The sequence below is a fragment of the Xenopus tropicalis genome, chromosome 4 (assembly GCF_000004195.4).
Source record: "Xenopus tropicalis strain Nigerian chromosome 4, UCB_Xtro_10.0, whole genome shotgun sequence".
In the NCBI taxonomy this organism is placed as follows: Eukaryota; Metazoa; Chordata; class Amphibia; order Anura; family Pipidae; genus Xenopus; species Xenopus tropicalis.
The window spans coordinates 15,336,936-15,357,062 of NC_030680.2; the positions used below are offsets into that span (position 1 = coordinate 15,336,936).

Below are 20,127 nucleotides of genomic sequence, written 5' to 3' on the forward strand. Positions count from 1 at the left end.
TGGGAAGTTGGGGGGGTTTAGGGGATGCGGCCGGCGGGGGCACCTGTAGGGCCCCTGGGGTGGGAGCCCCGGTGGGCCCTGCACCCTCCAGTCCAACCCTGGGACTTGGTCTCAACTCGTAGCCCTTCAGCCAGTACTGAGCATGTAAAGCAGTGATCCCCAACCAGTGGCTCGTGAGCAACATGTTGCCCCCCAACCCCTTGGATGTTGCTCTCCATGGCCTCAAAGCAGGGGCTTATTTTTGAATTTTTGGTAAGGAGGCATGTTTTGGTGCCATAAAAACCAAGTATAATGCCAAACAGATCCTTCTATAGGCTGTCAGTCCACATAGGGGCTATTAAGTAGCCAATTATAGCTCTTATTGGCACCCCAGGAACCTTTTTCATGCTTGCGTTGCTCCCCAACACTTTTTCCATTTGAATGTGGCTCAGGGGTATAAAAGGTTGGGGATCCCTGATGTAAAGGAAAGTATTTTGCAGCTCTCTATGGGTGGGGAAAGGTGAGGATGGGAAAATTTAATGAAGAAAAGTGTTCCATGTGTGGCAAAGTATGAAGTAGTTTAGTGAAAACCGTGGCTACACATCAAGGAACAATGGGATTTTGAAAGTAACAGTACGGCCTGACAATGAACTTGAACTCCTCAGTTTATTACTACTAACATCATTAAATCCTGTGCCTACATAACATAAACATTTGAAACTTTCTTTTTGTAATGCCAGGCCTATGAGCAACACTCCTGTGTAACAAGAGAACATGCCATGCTGAGTGCATCGCACTCCCATGTGCTATTCTGGGCAGGCATTTGCCGGACAGCCCACAATTAACTCTTGGGGCGCGGTGAGGCCCTTCAGCACGCTTGCCGGATCTCTCCATTGTCCGTTTGGGTAGGCCTTGCGGTGCCTGAAGAACCCGCACACATTTGGACAGGTTTGCCTATTTAGATGAAAGTGTAAGCACTACCCCGTTTCTGAGAGAAAGAAAAGCAGTTCGTGTGAGGTTTGGTTGCGCTACGGAGAAAGTAAGGAGTCGGCTGGAATCAGGCACTTGGGAGGGCAGCCCGGTACGAGGGCCCTGCGAGTGTAAAATCCCTCCGCTTCCTGTGTCTCGGCCTCATTAGCTCGGTGCGGCGGGTAGTGGCGGAGTGGCAGCGACTCCTCTTTAAGATCACACAGCGACCAGCGCTCAAGCCCTGTACCGGCAGACACTGAAAGGTGTGGGAGTGGGACGGAGGCGGGGCTACGGGAAGCTCCCGTTACCGGAAGGGTGGCGGGAAACACTTACCGGGAGTACAAAGGAAGGGCGGCTTTCCTTCACGGGAGGGAGAGGGCGGAGACCAAAGCGTCACCGGCGGTTGTGGGAGGGGACATTTAGCGGGTTTAGTCGCCAACTACCGGCGCGATAGTTAAAGCGACAGAACGCCCAGCGGCAACTTATGGCGATATGAATCGTGTGTGGTACGTAAAGAGGCGCCGTCCGGATCGGGGACAGGTTGGAACGATTGAGCTTTATAGCGTTCTGCCACCGGGAGCGCTGTTCCATACGTCTCTATGTACATTGTAGTTAGTTTCAGCCTAGGGCAGAAGTATGGCAGATCCAGCAGCCAGCCTAGAACTGTAGGCCTATGTCCAATCGAATAAAGCTAGTTTGTTTGCCCTTAAACTAATGCTTCAGACAAAGGAGCCATCTTTCCTGGTTAGGAGTTTTAGGGGGGTTCTGGGGTGGGGGTTATGGATGTGCTTTGGATTAAATAGGGATATCTGCCCCCAAAACATATTAAAGTGGGAACACAAGGCTTCGGATCCGCTGCTCTGTACCGTAGGGTCCGGCTTTGCCAGGTGACTATGGCTCATTGGTGGGCTGTATTTATATATACATATTCAAGGGCCCCTGTCTAAGGTGGTAGGTTTAGGGGGGTGGCCATCAGGTACCTATATTACCTATACCTATACGGTGCCAGTCAGGGCGAGGGTGCAGTTGAACATTGCCTGGGACAGGACCCTAACCAAATAAATCTCGACTGGCAGAGAAGTGCCTGCACGTTGGTTACATGGGATGTGTCTGTCGCTAGTCGTGCCAGGCGATACAGCCAGAAAGCGTGAATGCATTTTGTGGCTGGATCTGCTGGTAGTGCTAGTGACAGGTGGATTCTATTTAAAAAAAAAAAGTGCTGGCAGAGAAACACCCTCTGTGCCATAGGTGCAAGTGTTGCCATAGGTCTAACTACCCCACTGTTGTGTTGGAAAGTAATGCCCGGGCTAGTGTGATGCCAGCTGTACCGTTCAGGTCCCATTGTGAGCTCCTGTGTTTCATTCATTAGGATCTTCAGTGTTTGGGTGTTTGTTGTTCAAGTCCGAGCGTTAGTTTAATGTAGGATCTTTAGCTCCCAGTAGTTTTGATGTATAACATTGATCTTTGTCCTCTCTCAGATGCCCTCAGCCACCAGCAGCAAAGCGGTGCCGGGCTCCAGTGATGCAGCTCCCGGCACGTGCAACATGCAGAGCGAAGCCATGAAGCAGATCTTGGGGATCATCGATAAGAAGCTGCGAAATCTGGAAAAGAAAAAGGTTTGTGCTCCTAATGCTTTAGCCAGTGCCGCTGAAGGCTGGGGCCCGGGATAACTTGAGAGGCACCAAGGAAGCCAGCTGTGCCTGATCTGACACTGGAAGCTTGTGGGACTGCTGGCACATTAATCATCCGGCAGGCCGAGTAATCTAATCCCTTGCCCTGTTTATGCCGTTTACCTCCTTGCTTTCTACTGCTGTTGCACACTATATAAATTAGCCCTACTAAACACAACTATTTGTGTCAATAGTTTCCCTCTCCTCCTTACACTCTGAACTAACTCAATTATTCTTTTTAATTTATGTAGTGCCAACTTATTTCGTAGCACTTTATAGCCATTGTTCATCTTTGTCCCTGCCCTAGCAGATGGATATTCTGATCTAAGGTCCCTATGGTCATGGTTATCAGGAGCCAATTAGCCTGTCTGTATGTGTTTGTGTGATGGGAAAGCGGAGTACCCTGAGCAAACCCACCCAGACACTAGCAGAAATTACACACTCCTTATAGATATTACCCTGGCTGTGATCAAACCTAGAACCCAAGCACTGTTAGTGCTAAGCAACATGGGGCTGATTTTTGGCCTGTGAATAAATGTGGGCCCAAGAATTCCCCCCTATGCTCCAAACAACTTTCAGATGTGCTTGCACCCGGAGCCACTGTGGGCCTTTGTGCAGGCAGACTGAGCGGATTTTGGCTCCGCAATGCACAAGTATGCCTGCACCTGAGCCTAAGCAGTGGAACGTGGAAATGCTGTTTGAAGTGTAGGGGTAAATTCTCTTCATTTATCTGCAGGCAGAGAGTCAGCCCCGTAAGGCTGCAGCCTAACTGCTGTGCCACACTAAAGATGGCCATACACAGGAAGAGTCACTCGTTTGGCGAGGTTGCCAAGCAAGCAGATCTTTTCCCAATATGCCCGCCTAAAGGTGGGCATAATTGGGCTAACTATCGTTTGGACCTAGGCCAAACAATCTAATTATAATGATGGGCAAAGGCACCGTCTGATCGGGGGCCGCATCAACGTGCTGATGCGGCTCCCAATCCAATGGAAAAATCACATCTGCCCAATTCTGGCCCATGAGTGGTGCCTATACACGGGCTGATAAGCTGCCAAATCATTCTAAAGGACCCAAATTGGCAGCTAAAATCTGCCCATATATGGCCATCTTAAAGAGTCAAATGCTGGCTGATTGGGTACACGCTGGCTAGCCCACAAGCAGATCAAACAGTGTACAGGGGACCATGCTCAGTATGGCAGCTTTTCTTTTGATCCAATCATTTGTGCAAAGAGCGAAAATGATTAAAACCGCAGGAAGAGTAAAGGAGTGGCGGCTACTGTTAACGCTCCCCTTTGCTGTCGCACCATGCACAGGCTGACATTATTATTATTAACATTTATTTATAAAGTGCCAACATATCCCGCATCGCTGTACAATAAGTGGGTTACATACATTGGACATACAGAGTAGCATATAAAGCAACCAATAACCGATACAGGAGGTGAAGAGAGCCCTGCCCAAAATAGCTTACAATCTACAAGACATGGTGTATCGGCAGATGACTTTGAAACCTGCCTGAGCCCCAAACCCCCAGCTAGCCATAGAGAGAATATTTTAACAAACGTAGCTGGCCATACATGTACCAATTATATCCTACAAATGTACCTTGTATTTTTGATGGCTTGCCGATCCCATGCATGTTGGCTGGCATAGGTGAGCCCCCCCCCCCCATAGCCATTGGTGCATTGATTCCTTACAATAACATTGGTACCCATGTAGCCAGCTTTAGGCACTAGGGTTGTCCATGGCACAATATTTCAGGCTTGCACAGTGTGACTTCAGTATGTGCTGGACATGCACCCAGACTTAGTGGTAGATGGCTACAATCACAGTATCGGGTAGGGCTGTTTCTTTCCTCGTGACTAAAGATAAATAATCTTTTGCTTTCTGTTCAATGCGCTGAGCCCTTGCCGGATTGCCTGGGAGTCCTGCTTTCCGCACCTACACAACCAGTTGTATGATTTACTCGGGTTACAAAGTTTCACTGTTAATGAAAACATGAGGAATTTCACCAGGCACTCGGAATATCTGGTTTCACAAAGAACAACAATTGCTGTCGGTTACAGTGGCTCTTAATAAACCCCTAATCATGGCCCTCACACTGAACAGATTTTAGGAGCAAGTTATACATTGGCTGTATGAATGTAAACACAGAGCCCTGACGGTCGGCAAGACTGAGTGACCTTGTGTTTTACTCGTGTTTTAGCCCAAGTGCCCCCATTACTGGGAGTGGCAAATTATTAGGCCCCCCTCAGTGAATATAATTGCTAGCCTTGGGCCCCCCACATTGGCGCTTCTCTTCCACTTAATACGTTACCCATGAGCACCCAGGGGTCCCTTGTGACAGTCCAGGGATATTGCTGCATCAGCTGACTTAGTTTGGCGTTAATGAGCTCTGTATGTACAACCCCCTCCTGCATCTTGCTGATCGCCTTGCGGCCAGCATTAAAAGTATTAATCCCGGGGGGGGGGGGGGCGTGGCCAGCACCGGAAGGAAATGGTCGCATAGTCCGGAGCTCCGCACATTTCAAAAGTATTAATCCCAGCAAGTTGGTAAGATCCGTTGCATGTGGCTGTATTCGAATACTCGTCGCCCAGGATGGCAGTTCTTCTTTACTAAGAGCCCAACATCCCTCGAGGCACTTGGGTTTTATTGGTGGAACTGGGAGGTGCAGCTGGAGAGTGATGTTTACACTGCACCATGTGGGTGGTGTCATTACCTGCTCTGCCCAGAGGCCGCATTTGTAGTTCCTGGTTCTAAGGGGAACGACTGCATCCCAACCAACGCTTTCACTTTCATTTACCCTAGTTCTGCACTCGCTCCAAGGTCAGGGTTTCTCTGCTGCATCATCTTCCCATCTTTCCCATCCTTACTGCAGGGCATGAGCAAAGTTCAGAAATGCCTGTGCTGGCAAGTGTTGCTCACTGGTTTCCCAATACAGAGCCTCGTACCATGACGTTGCCTCTATAGACTCCTCACTACTGAGCCCTCGCAAGGTGCTTCATATCATGTACAAGGTTTATTTTATTGAGAGATATAAACTCTGGCTTGGAAGTGTTACCTGGGAGTTTCCATTCACAAGCTACAGTGCCCTCTGCCATAGCCATACATTCAATTATAATTCTTTTAGAATTACACCATGGCATACAGACAAATAAGCACATTGGACGGGCGGCAGAGGCATTATTATCTGCTGAGCACACACTCCCATTAGTACTGCTAATTGTATTGATCTTTTTTTAATGGCATTATTTGTCATACTGTGTAGTGCAAGGAAGACTGGATCCATTGTGGGGCCGCTAGTTACAGGGGCCATACACTGGCCTATTCGGCAGCTTATCTTCCCATGTATGGGCACTAACAGCCTTCCTGACCGACATCTGGCCTGAAAGCAGCCAAATCTTCATTGGGCAGGTTTGACTTTTCCATCGGATCGTTGGCGCCTATACCCGCTTCTTAATTCGATCATTTGGCCCCAGGGCCAAACGACCAAATTAGCCTGATGTCGCCCACCCGTAGGGAATATTGGGAGAAGATCTACTCGCAACCTCACCAAGCAACCATGTATGGTCACCTTTAGTCTACATCAGGCCGCCCATCTGCTATATAGCAATCCAAATTGATTGAGTACTAACACTATGGGCCTATGAGCTTTGCATCCTCCATCACAGCCAGATTATGGACCAAGTGGCTTGGTTTTTCTGGGGGCTTGACTGCCAGTGCTACACACGTGGTGCTGTACACAATCTGCATCGCTGCTGGTTTTGCTGACCTCGCAAAAAGACGTTTATAGGCCCTTTGCAACATCCTTCCTACTATCATTTTTATGTCGCCCACGTACCTGTTTCTATTTCTAAATCCATTCTTATTCTCTCTGTAGGGCAAGCTGGACGACTACCAGGATCGGCTAAACAAGGGAGAACGCTTAAATCAGGACCAAATGGTAAAGATGCATTTTAAAATGTTTACACTAATGCCAGCTAAGTGCGCTGGCTCCATGGCTTTGTACACACTGTCCAGGCAAAGACTGTATAGATGGAACTGTTTGAGCAGAGGCCATAATGTTTTTATTAAGTTTGCAAGCTGTAACTGAATAAAATCCCCCTTTAAGGGGATTCTGTACTACCCATATCATTCTGTTTTATATAGATAATGTCTATATGAACTCTTATAGGATATACTGTACATTAAAATACATTGTATTTTTTAAAGGGGAACTCCAGCTTCTGAATCCAAACTCATTGAGCCCCACACAACACAGCAACCCCTAATATCCTTATCACTGTAATAAATAAATACCATTTTATATGCCAAAATCCAGCTGCAAAACAGTTCTTCTCTTTCAGCATAATTTGAAATCCAGGCAGGGGAGGAGGGACTAAAACATTTGATATTACAAACTGTAACCACTTCTCCACAGCTTATGGATGGCATGCAGGAACTACATAACCCAAAATGCATTGCCTTGTGATGTTCCTTTGGGTTAGTTGGTCCAAAAGCATGGATAGATTTGTAGAACATCATAAAAATTCCAAGAGAAGATATTGTCTAGTAGGGACCCAACTGTTTGAAAACATAATTTCTCTCTCCAAACCGTTTTTTTTTTCCCTCACTGGTACAGGAGTGAGATTTGGCTTTGTTTCAGAGTTACTGACTACATTTTTATTCCTCCCTCTCCTCCTAGGATGCAGTGACAAAACATCAAGAAGTGGTGATCAGCATGGAATTTGCCCGTGAACTGCAAAGGAATTTCATGGCATTGGGTCAAGATGTAAGTGGTTTTATTTCTCTTTAACCTCCAATTATCAGTATTGGGATGAGCCCATCCAATAGTTGGTTGCAGTTTAATGCATTTCATGGGCCGTGTCCTGATCCACTGAACAACGCAGTTACTGGCAATTGGCATCAGAGCTCCTCTAGATTTCCATAGGTTGGTCCATGGTGCTATTAAATGTTACCCAGAATGAACCCTTTCTGTCAGTCACTAAAGTTCCTGGCCCTAAGTGGCCCTATTGATACTACCGCTGCTATATCCCCTTCTCCCATGGCTGCTAGTGCTGGCACAGTCTGTCAAAGCTTCTTCCTGCCCCTAAGTCATGGCTGAATTGGTATTGGCACCCAGCACAGGTATTTGGAACATTTTGGAACTATAATAGTGACTGTTAGCTGTAATCGCCCTAAGAGCAAAATGGAGCTCAGTAAATGTTACCTGTACAAAGCCCCATATAAAGGGAAACTGTTCCTTTGCTTTTAAAGATCCAGAAAACCACCAAGAAAGCCGCCCGCCGCGAGCAGCTCATGCGGGAAGAAGCCGAACAGAAGCGCTTAAAGACAGTGCTGGAGTTCCAGTTTGCTCTGGATAAACTGGGGGATGAGGAAGTGCGTAACGACTTAAAGCAAGGGTTAAATGGGGTCCCTGTGGTGTCGGAGGAGGAGCTGACACTACTGGATGAGTTCTACAAGCTGGTGGATCCTGACAGAGACACATCTGTGAGGTACGACATAAAACCCACTGCCTGCCTTGTCTTATTGATTGCCACTTGATAAAGGTTTAGGACTTTAATGACCACTAGGGGTGCCATTGCCCTCCCAGATGGAGAGCGCTTTCGGCATCTGGAAGTAATCTTCCCAGTTGCTTATTTACTGTTGCATGCAGAAAGGCTTTGCCTTGTATAGTAACTTTAGACTGTTTCTTGGTACAGTATGGGATCCGTTATCTGGAAAAGTATTCTGGAAAAGCCATCTCCCATTAGACTCCATTATAAGAAAATAATTTTTTTTTACAAATGGTTTCCTTTTTCTCTGTAATAATAAAACAGTACCTGTACTTGATCCCAACTAAGATATAATTACCCCTTATTGGGGCAGAACAGCCCTATTGGGTTTATTTAATGGTTAAATGATTCCTTTTTCTCTGTAATAATAAAACAGTACCTGTACTTGATCCCAACTAAGATATATAATATAATGTAATCCTTATTGGAGCCAAAACAATTCTTTTGGATTTGTTTAATGTTTAAATGATTCAAGTAGATCAAAGTTATGTAGATCTAAATTATGGAAACCCAAGTACAAACCACTCTAATGGAATTCCTGGAATCCAGTGCAGACTTTAACTGTAGCAAAATCCCATTCTTTATAGTGACTGAGCTCACAAATGCCTAATTATTCCAGTATGTTTTAAAGGGAAAATACAGAGCTATACAACATAAAGCTTTTAAAAGACATGAGGCTTATTCTCTGGAGTAAAGTGCATCCTCTGCTGAATTAAATCACTAAATTTTATTTTGTTTTAGAAAACCAGCTCATTGCCAACATTTGATTGCACCCATGGCTTGTGCCTGCAAAGGGAAGCACCCTGTTGGTTTTTCTCTGTATTGGTGCAGTTTCCTTTCCCCCCCCCTTTAAAATGAGCCCAGGTCTTTGATGCAGAGATGGGAGACTACAAGAGGAGGGGTGAAGGGGCTGTGCTGTTAGCCAATCAGAATAACCCTTTCAGTTCCTTTTTTAGGCTGATCAGCTTGAAACGGGAAGGGGAGCAAAATATTGTGAGCCAATAAGTGTCACCTTTCTGAGACTTTGTATTTTCTCCAGAGCTTTATTTGGTAACTACAGGAGGATAGAAATTTAGTCCCATTCTTCCTTCCCTTGCGTGGGCAGTGCCCAGTTGCTGCTTTCTGTGCTGCCAGATTTCCTGGGCATTAATAGCTTTATAGTACAGGGAGCTTAATGCTGTCACTTCATTGGAAAGCAGAGGCCGTTATTGGCAGTAGCAGCAAGCTTCCCCCTATGGTGCATCCTACAGCTGTTGTACTGGATCCCCACAGCCACCTGTGTGCTGCTAAATAATGGCGTTCTATGGGCCTGTTATTTCCATGAATCTATAGTGGGAGGGTGTGGTGCAGGGACTGTTGTATCATGGGCCATAGATGCCATTTTTGAAGGTTCCAATTGCCTATTGTGACATTGCTGCTCCCAGCAGTTGTACATCCTATAATCAATGGCTGGCTGGAAGCCAAGCCCTATTGGAGGTTATGGAAGCATAAAACATGAATGTGGGGCGGGGCTTGGCATTGTTGGGCATACTGCAAAACCAACGGAATCCTCTGTTTTAGGCTAAGTGACCAATACGAGCAGGCCTCCATTCACCTGTGGGATGTGCTGGATAGCAAGGAGAAAGCGGTGTGTGGGACTACATGTAAGTTGTGTTTATCTTTAGTATGGCGGCAAACTGACCTAGTATGGTGGCCAGCGGAACCGGCTCGCACAGTAACAGCAGTAATTGCTTCTGCCTGTGTTCAGATGTCCATTTATTTCACAGCTTTGTCCTTGGTCAGCAGTAAGCTAGGCACTGTGCCAGTGGCTGCCCTCTCTCGGCAGGATTGTTGCTGATGCACACAGTGTGCCCTGTTTCCAGAAGCTGTGCAGGATATATTTAAGCCCCCACTTGATTTTTATTCCACATTTCTTCACAGGCCCTAGGTTGCTCTGTTCCTGATCTTGCCAGTAACTATCAAATGCTGAAGTACAGATATGTTGGCATTAGATGCCAACATGTCTCCGGGTGCCTTGCACTAGTTAGGCTACAACACTTAGCGGTTAGCTAAAGCCCTACCACTGCCTCCTAGCGGAAGTAAGGGAAACTGCATGCTGCATCCATGTCCATTTCTTCCTACCTGCCCCCCAAACCTTAATCAAAGGAAGTGTCTGCAGATCATTGGCCACCCCCATAGACAGGTAGGAGGGCTGGGGGTTTCAGCAAAACATACATAGATAAATAGAATATATCTGTCCTGCAACAGACTGCTGGGAAAGGGTTAGGAGTAGTTGTGCTACTAAAGGTGTAATGGAATTTAATAATTTTTTTTTTTTTTTTTTAAGACAAAAATCTGAAGGATCTATTGGAACGAATTCTCCAGAGTGGTTACTTTGACAGCGCACAAAACCATCAGAACGGTCTTTGTGAGGAGGAGGAACCACTTGCAGCACCACCACCTGCAGAAGAACAAGCCCCAGAACTTGGTATGTGGCAGTACCATCTTTTATGCCTGGCACTTAGACATATGTCCCAGTATATAAACTACTCTTATGGCAAAGCTGCTTCCCATGGCCCCCAGTCCTGTGCCAGATGCCCAGGGCTTAGACTGAACAGTGTGCCCCATTGAATGAGCACGTCACGCCCTGCAGCCCTGAGCTGCAACCTGCTGGAGACAGGGGATTGTTAACATGTGATGTTTGTGGCTATTGTATGGTTTAGTCTTGCCCACTCCATCTTACATCCAGAGTAAACTAATTGCAAAGTGTTTACGTTTTTTTTTTTTTTTTTTTTCTCTTTTGTAGAACCAGAACCTGTAGAAGAATACACTGAGCCCAGTGAAGTGGAGTCCACCGAGGTGAGATGCTGAATCCTGTTCTTGTCGTGTTTAGACATAGCTATGTATTCTGTTCCGGGGAACACTAGATGCACGGGGTTAAGCTGCTTTCTCTTCCCCCTTCCTTGGTCTGCGGAGCATGCTGACAGCCCAGGGCAGCAAGGCAAAAGATGTGTCTGGCTACCTGCCCAAATCTAAGCCCAATATTGGTTAGTCAGGCTGTATTTGGTCCAGTAGGCTGCAGGGGCAGACTCTGCAGCTAATAAAAGACTGTAATCCCAGCCTCAGTGATGAGTGAATGATCCAGTAGATCCCTGAGATTAAGTTTGATCACTTTTGAAATTCTGTTCCCATCTCTAACATGCTGTCTGAAACAGTCCTGGGAATACAGGGCATTGTGGGAAATGTAATCTTTGCCAGGGTGGGGGCAGCTGATTTTTCGAGTCAGAACCAGAGAGCAGAAAGGGATAAACCCACTGTTCTAAACTATTACATAAAATTACTTACAAATCATTACAAATTGTGTCATTCTAAGTTTCCACCTAAAATCAGTGTTCGGGTACTTCTGCTGTCCCTATCACTTGTCTTGCTAATGATATCTAATTATTCTCATTTATTTTGCAGTTTGTCAACCGACAGTTCATGACAGAGGCTCAGTACAGCGGCAGTGAGAAGGAGCAAGTGGATGAATGGACGGTAGAAACAGTTGAAGTAAGTTAATGCCTTTGTGGAAAGTGAAGCCTCCAAAGCTGCATGATTGTTGGTTCTTCCCCACCTCCTACCCCTTCCCATATACACTTTGTCTTCTGCCTTATTCAATGTCTTTTTATTTCTTTCCTTCCCCTCTCTGAAAGGTTGTAAACTCACTCCAGCAAGCAGCAACCCCGCCTGTCCCCGAACCCCTCGCATTAAACGCTATTGCCCAAGTCCAGCCCGACCCCATTGTCAGGAGGCAGAGGGTCCAAGACCTGATGGCCCAAATGCAGGGTCCATACAACTTCATGCAGGTGATTGCCGTGGTGTCTGTAAATGAATTGCTTATCTTTGTTCTAAAAAGAAACCAGGGCATGAGTTTTTTTTTTTTTTTTTTTTTTTTTGTTTGCTTTTGGTAGGACTCTATGCTGGAGTTTGAGAGCCAAGCGATGGACCCAGCTATTGTATCTGCACAGCCCATGAACCCATCTCAAAGCATGGACCTACCACAGATGTTGTGCCCCCCCGGTAAGCTTAGGGCTCTCTCTACTGTTCTACTAAACTCTTGCCTTCGATAGGCCAAAGTACATTCTAATACTCCCATCTGGGTGTACTCATAAACTATATTCAGTAGCGGCCCAGTGTTACAGGGCTTTTGTTCTTCTTACGCCAGGCTTCTCACTCCTATTTGGCATAGGCAGCTCCACAGGAATATTTGCGAGCAGGGGGTTTGATAACATCACTTTATGGCAGTGTAGTTAGGCTAGTTGCTGCTGTGGTGTGGTTGTTATCTCCATAGTAATGTGAATGTCCTGTTTTTCCCAGTGCATTCTGAGCCCAGGCAGTCCCAGCCCAGCCAAGTTCCGGACACCACACAGGTAAGGTTTCTTTCACTGCAATATCCATCTGCCTCTGTGCTTTCATATATTGTATGGTTCCTAAATGTCCAACTCTTGTCTGTAAGGTTGCACTGGTGTCTTCCACAAGTGAAGGCTACACAGGTTCCCCGCAGTTATACCAGGCTTCTCACCCCACAGAAGCACGAACCCCTAAAGACGCCATAGAGCAGATTCAGGTAGCTTCTCGCTTGCATCTATTACTTTCTCTCTAACTTCCCTTGAACACACGGTGCCTAATTCTTTCACGTTGGCCTCATTGACAGGCATCGCTGTCCTTAAACACAGACCCAACGCAGACCTCGTCGTCTATTCCTGCTGCTTCCCAACCTCAGGTGTTCCAGACCGGGTCCAACAAACCTCTGCACAGCAGTGGTATCAACGTTAATGCTGCTCCATTCCAATCAATGCAGACTGTAAGTGTGTGTGGTTTTAACCCGGAGCCTAACATGGCATCACTGCCGATCTCTTTCCACACCACAAACTGTGCCTGCTAATCCTCTGCCTTTTAGAAAGCCTTCAGCAGCTACTGGCACCCCCTTGTGGTAGTAACTATAAAGCAGGGCAATGGCTAGCCCCTGGGAACTGCCAGTCTCCCCCGGTATTACACAATAATACTAGCTGCTGGACATTGCTCAGGGCTGTCTGCCACCAATGGATAATGTAATGGCTTTATGGTTTGCTATTGTGTTGGGTTAATGGAGCTGCCTGGGTAAAGCTGAAAGTAGGCACGAGGCACAACCAGCTAGAGCTTGGGTCTTTAAGGGTTTTGTGTGCCCAACGCGTAGCGCCGTCTCCACGCATAGTTTTATGATTGGAAGCCCCGTGCTGCATGATTAAAACAAATGTATTTTCTTTCAGGTTTTCAATATGAATGCACCTGTCCCTCCTGTGAATGAGCCAGAAACACTGAAACAGAACCAATACCAGGCCAGTTACAACCAGACCTTCCCTGGCCAACCTCATCAAGTGGAACAAACAGAACTTCAACCAGAGCAGCTACAACCAGGTACATGCCTTGTGTGCTTTCTACATAGACACCTGCATGGCACGGCTTAAGGCACTGACCAATTAATGAATTTTTAACCCCCCTGCGCCTCCCCAGTTGTAAACACTTACCATGCAACGTCAGACCAGAGCCATCAAGCGCCCTCGGGGCACCAGCAGCCCGCACAGCAAAACACTGGGTTCCCACGGAACAGCCAGCCTTTCTACAACAACCGAGGGATGGCCCGAGGAGGTCAGCGAGGTAACCGGGGCATGATGAACGGCTACAGAGGCCAGTCAAATGGCTTTAGAGGTAATTGGCACAGCAAGGTTCAAGCATTGTGAATAAATATTGGAGGAGGGTGGGGGGGAATAGCCTGGTTTACAGCACTGCCAATTGGCCGCTTCTGGGCCCCAATGCTTGAGGAACTGCCACCTTGTTGGAGCAATAACGTATGAACGCTTGGTTTACTAATAGGTGTCTGCCCACAGCTTGCAGAAGTACCTCGCTGATACCCATGCGTGGGGCTCACTGTGCCAGTTCATAAGTTATTGCGGGCATTGCCTTGCTGATGGGATCTGTTCCACCGCTATTAATCACAAGGCTAATACTATACTAACACTTCCACTGCTAAGCCCAGTAACACCTGTGGGGCCTGCAACTGCATTATAAAAGAAAAAAATACTTGAATGAGCCGTAAAATATACCTTTTATAAAAGAGTGCTTAGTGCTGTCGTCTGTTAAAATCATGGCTTAATGATTTCCTTTCGGTCACTTGACTCGCTGAAACTTGTGAATTATAATAATGTTCCTCCTGTTGAAAAATATGATATTTGAAGTCACCTCTGAGTTCCATGACCTGTATAAAAGCCCCCTCTGCCTGCAGCCTTGTGCCTTTATATGGGCACAGAACCCCTCAGTGACTGCTAATATCCTTATCATTTACAGTAGGGGGTACATTATCCCTTATAATACATGAGTGATACTCAGAGTTCCCTGTATAACTCAGCCTGCAGCCTTGTGCCTTTATATGGGGGGCACAGAACCCCCTCAGTGACTGCTAATATCCTTATCATTTACAGTAGGGGGTACATTATCCCTTATAATACATGAGTGATACTGAGAGTCCCCTGTATAACTCAGCCTGCAGCCTTGTGCCTTTATATGGGCACAGAACCCCTCAGTGACTGCTAATATCCTTATCATTTACAGTAGGGGGTACATTGTTCACTATATATAATCTATTCTGTCTTTCCCTGCCAAGCCTTGTATCTAATAACCTGCTTTTCTTTGTGTGTTAAATTTCTAGTATGCAGTTTGTTTGTTTTGTTTTATTTAAACTAACGCACAGCTTTTTGTCCAGCAGCTGTAGTTTGCATATTTAGCATCTATCTGGTTGTCATGGTGCAGCATACCCTAACAACCAGACAGGAAGATGAATATTTATGTAATAGTTGATATGTTTGTATATATGCAAGTGTAATGAGCTGTTAATGGTTCCCTTCTCCCAGGAGGATATGATGGCTACCGTACTGCTTTCCCCAACACTCCAAACAGCGGTTACCCCCAGGCACAGTTTAATGCTCCACGTGACTACAGCAACAACTATCAGCGGGTAAGAATTGTCATTTTCAAAGCTGCCCATGTTTTCCGGTACAAACAACCACTGACAAGAATAAGTCGTGGCCTATGTGCCTTCAGTTGTTTGTGTTAAAGTTTGGTACCCTGCATAGAAAATGAAGCAAAAAAAAGTTTAAATCCTCTGTAGCACAGGTGTTCAACTTATTTTAGAGGTTTACTTATCCTTTAAAAAGCTGATGTAATATTGAGAGTACTGTTCTAAGCACTTTTGCAACTTACAATCATAACTCTCTTCACGTCTTTCCTGACCAGAACAATCAGATCAGCCCTCTCTTATTCCTGACAACTTCCTCAGCAAAACTGACCAGCAGGTGGTGCTGTTGGAACTATGCATTTACTATGGATGAGTTTTGGTTTTTTTCCCCTGTATATGCATAGTTTGTGGTGAAATTCTGCATTTTTCCATTTGCAAACTTTTTTTACCACAATTCACTGCAACAAAAAAATTGCACAGTAGCCGTGCCAAACGCATTTTGGGAATTTTTAGGCAAAACAGAACAGATTCGCTCATCACTAGCATTCATAGTAAGGGTACATTAAGCACAGCGTCGGACTGGGCCACCAGGGTACTGAGTAATAACCCGGTGGGCCCTGGCGGCACAGAATCGAGGCAGAAGCCCCAGTGGGCCCTGTACCCCAGTCCAACCCTGTTTAACCATTTAATGTCTTGGAATAAAAAAATAATGAATGTTGCAAAGGTGTTTAGAAATAGCACACACTAATTTTACTGCAATTTTAAAGGTTTATTTATCATTTAAAGAAAAATCAAAGCATTTTAGGGCTTTCTGCCCAAGCCTTGTTACCTCTCATTCCATATAGTAACTGAGTGCACCCTAAGCAGCACTATATGGCGGTGCCTTGTTACCTCTCATTCCATATAGTAACTGAGTGCACCCTAAGCAGCACTATATGGCGGTGCCTTGTTACCTCTCATTCCATATAGTAACTGACTGCACCCTAAGCAGCACTATATGGCGGTGCCTTGTTACCTCTCATTCCATATAGTAACTGACTGCACCCTAAGCAGCACTATATGGCGGTGCCTTGTTACCTCTCATTCCATATAGTAACTGACTGCACCCTAAGCAGCACTATATGGCGGTGCCTTGTTACCTCTCGTTCCATATAGTAACTGACTGCACCCTAAGCAGCACTATATGGCGGTGCCTTGTTACCTCTCATTCCATATAGTAACTGAGTGCACCCTAAGCAGCACTATATGGCGGTGCCTTGTTACCTCTCATTCCATATAGTAACTGACTGCACCCTAAGCAGCACTATATGGCGGTGCCTTGTTACCTCTCATTCCATATAGTAACTGAGTGCACCCTAAGCAGCACTATATGGCGGTGCCTTGTTACCTCTCGTTCCATATAGTAACTGACTGCACCCTAAGCAGCACTATATGGCGGTGGGAAATCGTTTTCATCACAGAGAACCCTAACATCTACTTCCCTCTGTTCCAGGACGGATACCAACAAAACTTTAAGCGCGGTGCCGGACAGGGAGGTCCTCGGGTCGCCCCTCGAGGTAATTCTCAAGTGATGCACTCCTAACTCTGCTTGGACAGGCAACACAGGCCTGAAGAGTAGAAGGAACATTTTATCCACTAATTCTATGCCTAGATCACGTCGGCCACTATAAATCTCTTCCTGCAGAGCTACTAGTTGGGGTAGTAACTCGCCCACCTGGATGTTTAAGTGAAAATGTTCTGCTTTATAACCTTGTAAATGACCCTTATAACCCACCTGAGCAGCAGTTTACAATGCAACCAAACTTGGCCCCTTGACTTATATATATTTTTTTTTTCTCCCTTTTTATCTGCTAAATTTCCTCCTGAAAACTTGAAAATTTAATTTATATTTTTTTCTCTCATTTTAAGCTTTATGACCTGTTGCTGCCTTGGCCCATTTTGGGGAGTGTACATTTTTTTTTTTTTTTTTTTTAAAGAAACTTTTAATTTTTGCAAGCTCAAATTTAATAAAGTTTTTTTTCATTTTTTTTTCCCGCCCTCTTCACTCCCCTGTTAACTACTCCCCTCCCAAAACTCTGAAATTTGTAAATCGTTGCTTGAGTTTCAATAAAGTTGTGTTACATCAACTGCAGCTGCTTGCGGAGTTTTTGTGTGGGTTTCGGGGCTGCACGTACTGATTCACATTGCACAAATCCTGATGCTCACATGTTAGAATGAACCAATCACCATGTCTGGGTGCCCTTTTTTATCATCCTTTTCCTCCTCTTCATCCTCAGCCAGTCCCGCTGTCCTATTCACAAGCAACTGCAAAACTAGTCTGTCCAAACTCTCTAGCATCCTATTAATTGGGAGTCTACTAACCTTTGGTCCATTTTCTCTCCTCCTCCAATAAGGCAGCAACACTTTTGGACTAGAATCATATTAGGTGAGTGAAGGCCAACTCTGCTCATTGGACAGTTAGGCTAGGGTTTTTATAGGATGTTTGGGATTGGCTAAACCAACCAAGGGGATAGTACTACAGGTGCTAGCTTTGCCTCCTACTATATTGCTGTTGTTGTATCTGGCAGATAGATTCAGAGCTGTCCCAGGGTGCCATGCTCACTCAGACTCATCTCCACTTCTAATGGGGCAAACCTCACTCTCTGCATGCTCTGGGTGTCTCTTAATCCATCTGCTTTTGTGCTTGTGGTGAACTTGTTAGAATGGCGCTAGTCCAGGTGGCTACTAAGCTAAGCCAGAAATATCTGCACAATATGTGGTTTAAAAAAAAAAAAAAAAACTTACGTGTGTATATATAAATTTTATATGCAACATCTCTGACTCAAATGCCAAGAAAATAAATTATATAAACAATATATATTTACTTATTTTACACAGACATTTGTCAGGTAAGAGAAACCGTGATAGTTTGACTCCCCGGTCGGCCTTGTTCCACGTTGAAGTGAGGAATTCTGGGACTTTTGAGAGGGTCTGAACTGCCCACCTTGCAAAGCAGAGGGACCTCGCACCCCAGAATCCATCACTTCAAATGGAACAAAGGGGGAGGAGCTGAATGGGGAAATGGGCCACTAAACATGGGTTTTCTCTCACTGACGAATCGTGTGTATGAGATTTCAAAGATAAATAGAATGTTATATACATGCATTTTCTAATATATCATTTTCCTTTTATAAATTCCTTTTATAAATTTTAGACTGATATATAAAGTATATCTAGAATAATGTAACCCCCCCCCCCCCCGTCGTTAAATATAAGTGTTTTTATTATACAGATCATGGAACTCCTCGGTGACTTCTATATCATATTTTACAACGGGGGTACATTATTCATTATAATACACAGGTTTCAGTTGTGACAAATGACTACCTTGGACACTGATTTATAACTACTAACATCTGTAAATAATGTACCCCAATTGTAAAATATAGGGATATTATAAGTCACTGAGGAGTTCCACAACTATATAAAAGCACGAGGCCGAAGGCCTGTTTATTATAAGGATATAATTTACAAGATATTCATGTTTCTTGTGTATGATATATACTTTATACATCAAAATATATAAATGAATAGGATTTTATTGTATAATAAAGATGTTATAAGTTAATATACCAGTTTATATATCATTTTGTTATGTAATACCCAAGAGCTCTGAATATCCTAAATAGCTTTGTCATCAGTTATCTCTGCTTAATGATGTCATTCTGTCACATGACATCACTGAAATGTGCATTATAATAAAGTGCTTTTATACAGGTTCCACGACCTGTATAAAAGCGCACAACTTTTTTTTTTTTTTTTATCCAGTTTGGATGGTTTTTTTATGCTTTGTTTCCTCTATAAGCCCAAATGAGTTCATGTTAGAAGGGGGTATAGGCCTGCTATACTGTAATAATGGCGGCTTTTCCTCCTGGCCTATACTGAAGCAGAGAGCAATAGTATAAGAATAAAAGCCTAGGAAAGGCCTCTATGTATTCCCCATGCCTGACAGGCAGTTGTTAGAGTGCCCCCTGCTGTTAGAGAACAGGTTTTGGGGCTGGTGGGAGAGTTCAGTAGAGTTGCTGTGATGAAGCCCAATGAGTTGGCCATAGTTAAAAGCAGACTGTTTCAATCCGCAGGTCGCGGAGGGCCGGCCCGCCCCAGCCGAGGCATGCCGCAGATGAGCCCCCAGCAAGTCAATTAACCTCCCCCCGCCGGATGAAGCCTTGCTCAGGGGCTCTTGTGAATATTTTTCAGTTCCCTGCCCGATACTGAAGAGGCCTGAATTTTATTGCCTGGTTATTAGCCAAGACTCCACTCGTCTGCTTTCTATGAACTGGATATGCCAAGAAGCCATCTCTCTGGTTATGAAGGAGCAGCACGGACTCTCTTGTGTCTCTTTAAACTGTTACTGCTGAACCAACCACTTGGGGTGTGACAATAGTTTTACGTAGGACAATATGAGCCATTATCCTAGTCTTCAAGCCCCCCCCCCCCCCCCCCCCCAGCAGTCACTAGATCTCATTCTGTGGCCATTATCCAGTACCTTTACCCATGTCTGCACTTTATTGGTGACTCATAATGGATTTTAGACAGTGGGGGATTGTTTACCCTTTAATATCAGCCTCTTTCTAGATTGGCCTTTTTCTTTTATAGATTCGCGCATCCGTTTTTATACGTATCCCCTGCGCTAATATTACTGTGAATTGTATGAAGGGAGGGAACATGTTTAATCCTTGTTGGTTTCTTGGACCTAAAGAAGAGCATTTTTTTTTTTTTTTTGTTGTAAGATCCGCTTGGGAGCCTGCTGTTGGATGTGGAGATTTATTTTAACCCTTGTTGTTACCAGTTCTACATACACCACTGTCATTAGCTCATACAGGGAGGGAGAGCAGTAGTCTGGCAAAAGAATGGATCTTCCCCACTTCTTCCCCGTTAAAAATAAAAACCTGTTTATAAAAAGTG

At 45.1% G+C, this 20,127-nt stretch overlaps 1 protein-coding gene across 5 annotated transcripts; it reads left to right on the forward strand.

The window, feature by feature from the left end:
• Positions 1–910: 910 nt before the first annotated feature.
• caprin1 (cell cycle associated protein 1) lies at positions 911–20,127 on the forward strand. 5 transcript variants are annotated; one of them, XM_012961209.3, is made up of 20 exons: positions 1,391–1,488; positions 2,427–2,564; positions 6,500–6,562; positions 7,304–7,390; positions 7,876–8,114; positions 9,735–9,817; positions 10,501–10,641; positions 10,960–11,012; positions 11,616–11,702; positions 11,846–11,998; positions 12,104–12,212; positions 12,510–12,562; positions 12,649–12,759; positions 12,847–12,996; positions 13,442–13,589; positions 13,686–13,880; positions 15,080–15,183; positions 16,676–16,739; positions 17,577–17,608; positions 19,302–20,127. In XM_012961209.3, the coding sequence occupies exons 1-19, from the start codon at positions 1,441–1,443 to the stop codon at positions 17,606–17,608; spliced, it is 2,058 nt and encodes a 685-aa protein (XP_012816663.2). In that variant the 5' UTR covers positions 1,391–1,440; the 3' UTR covers positions 19,302–20,127.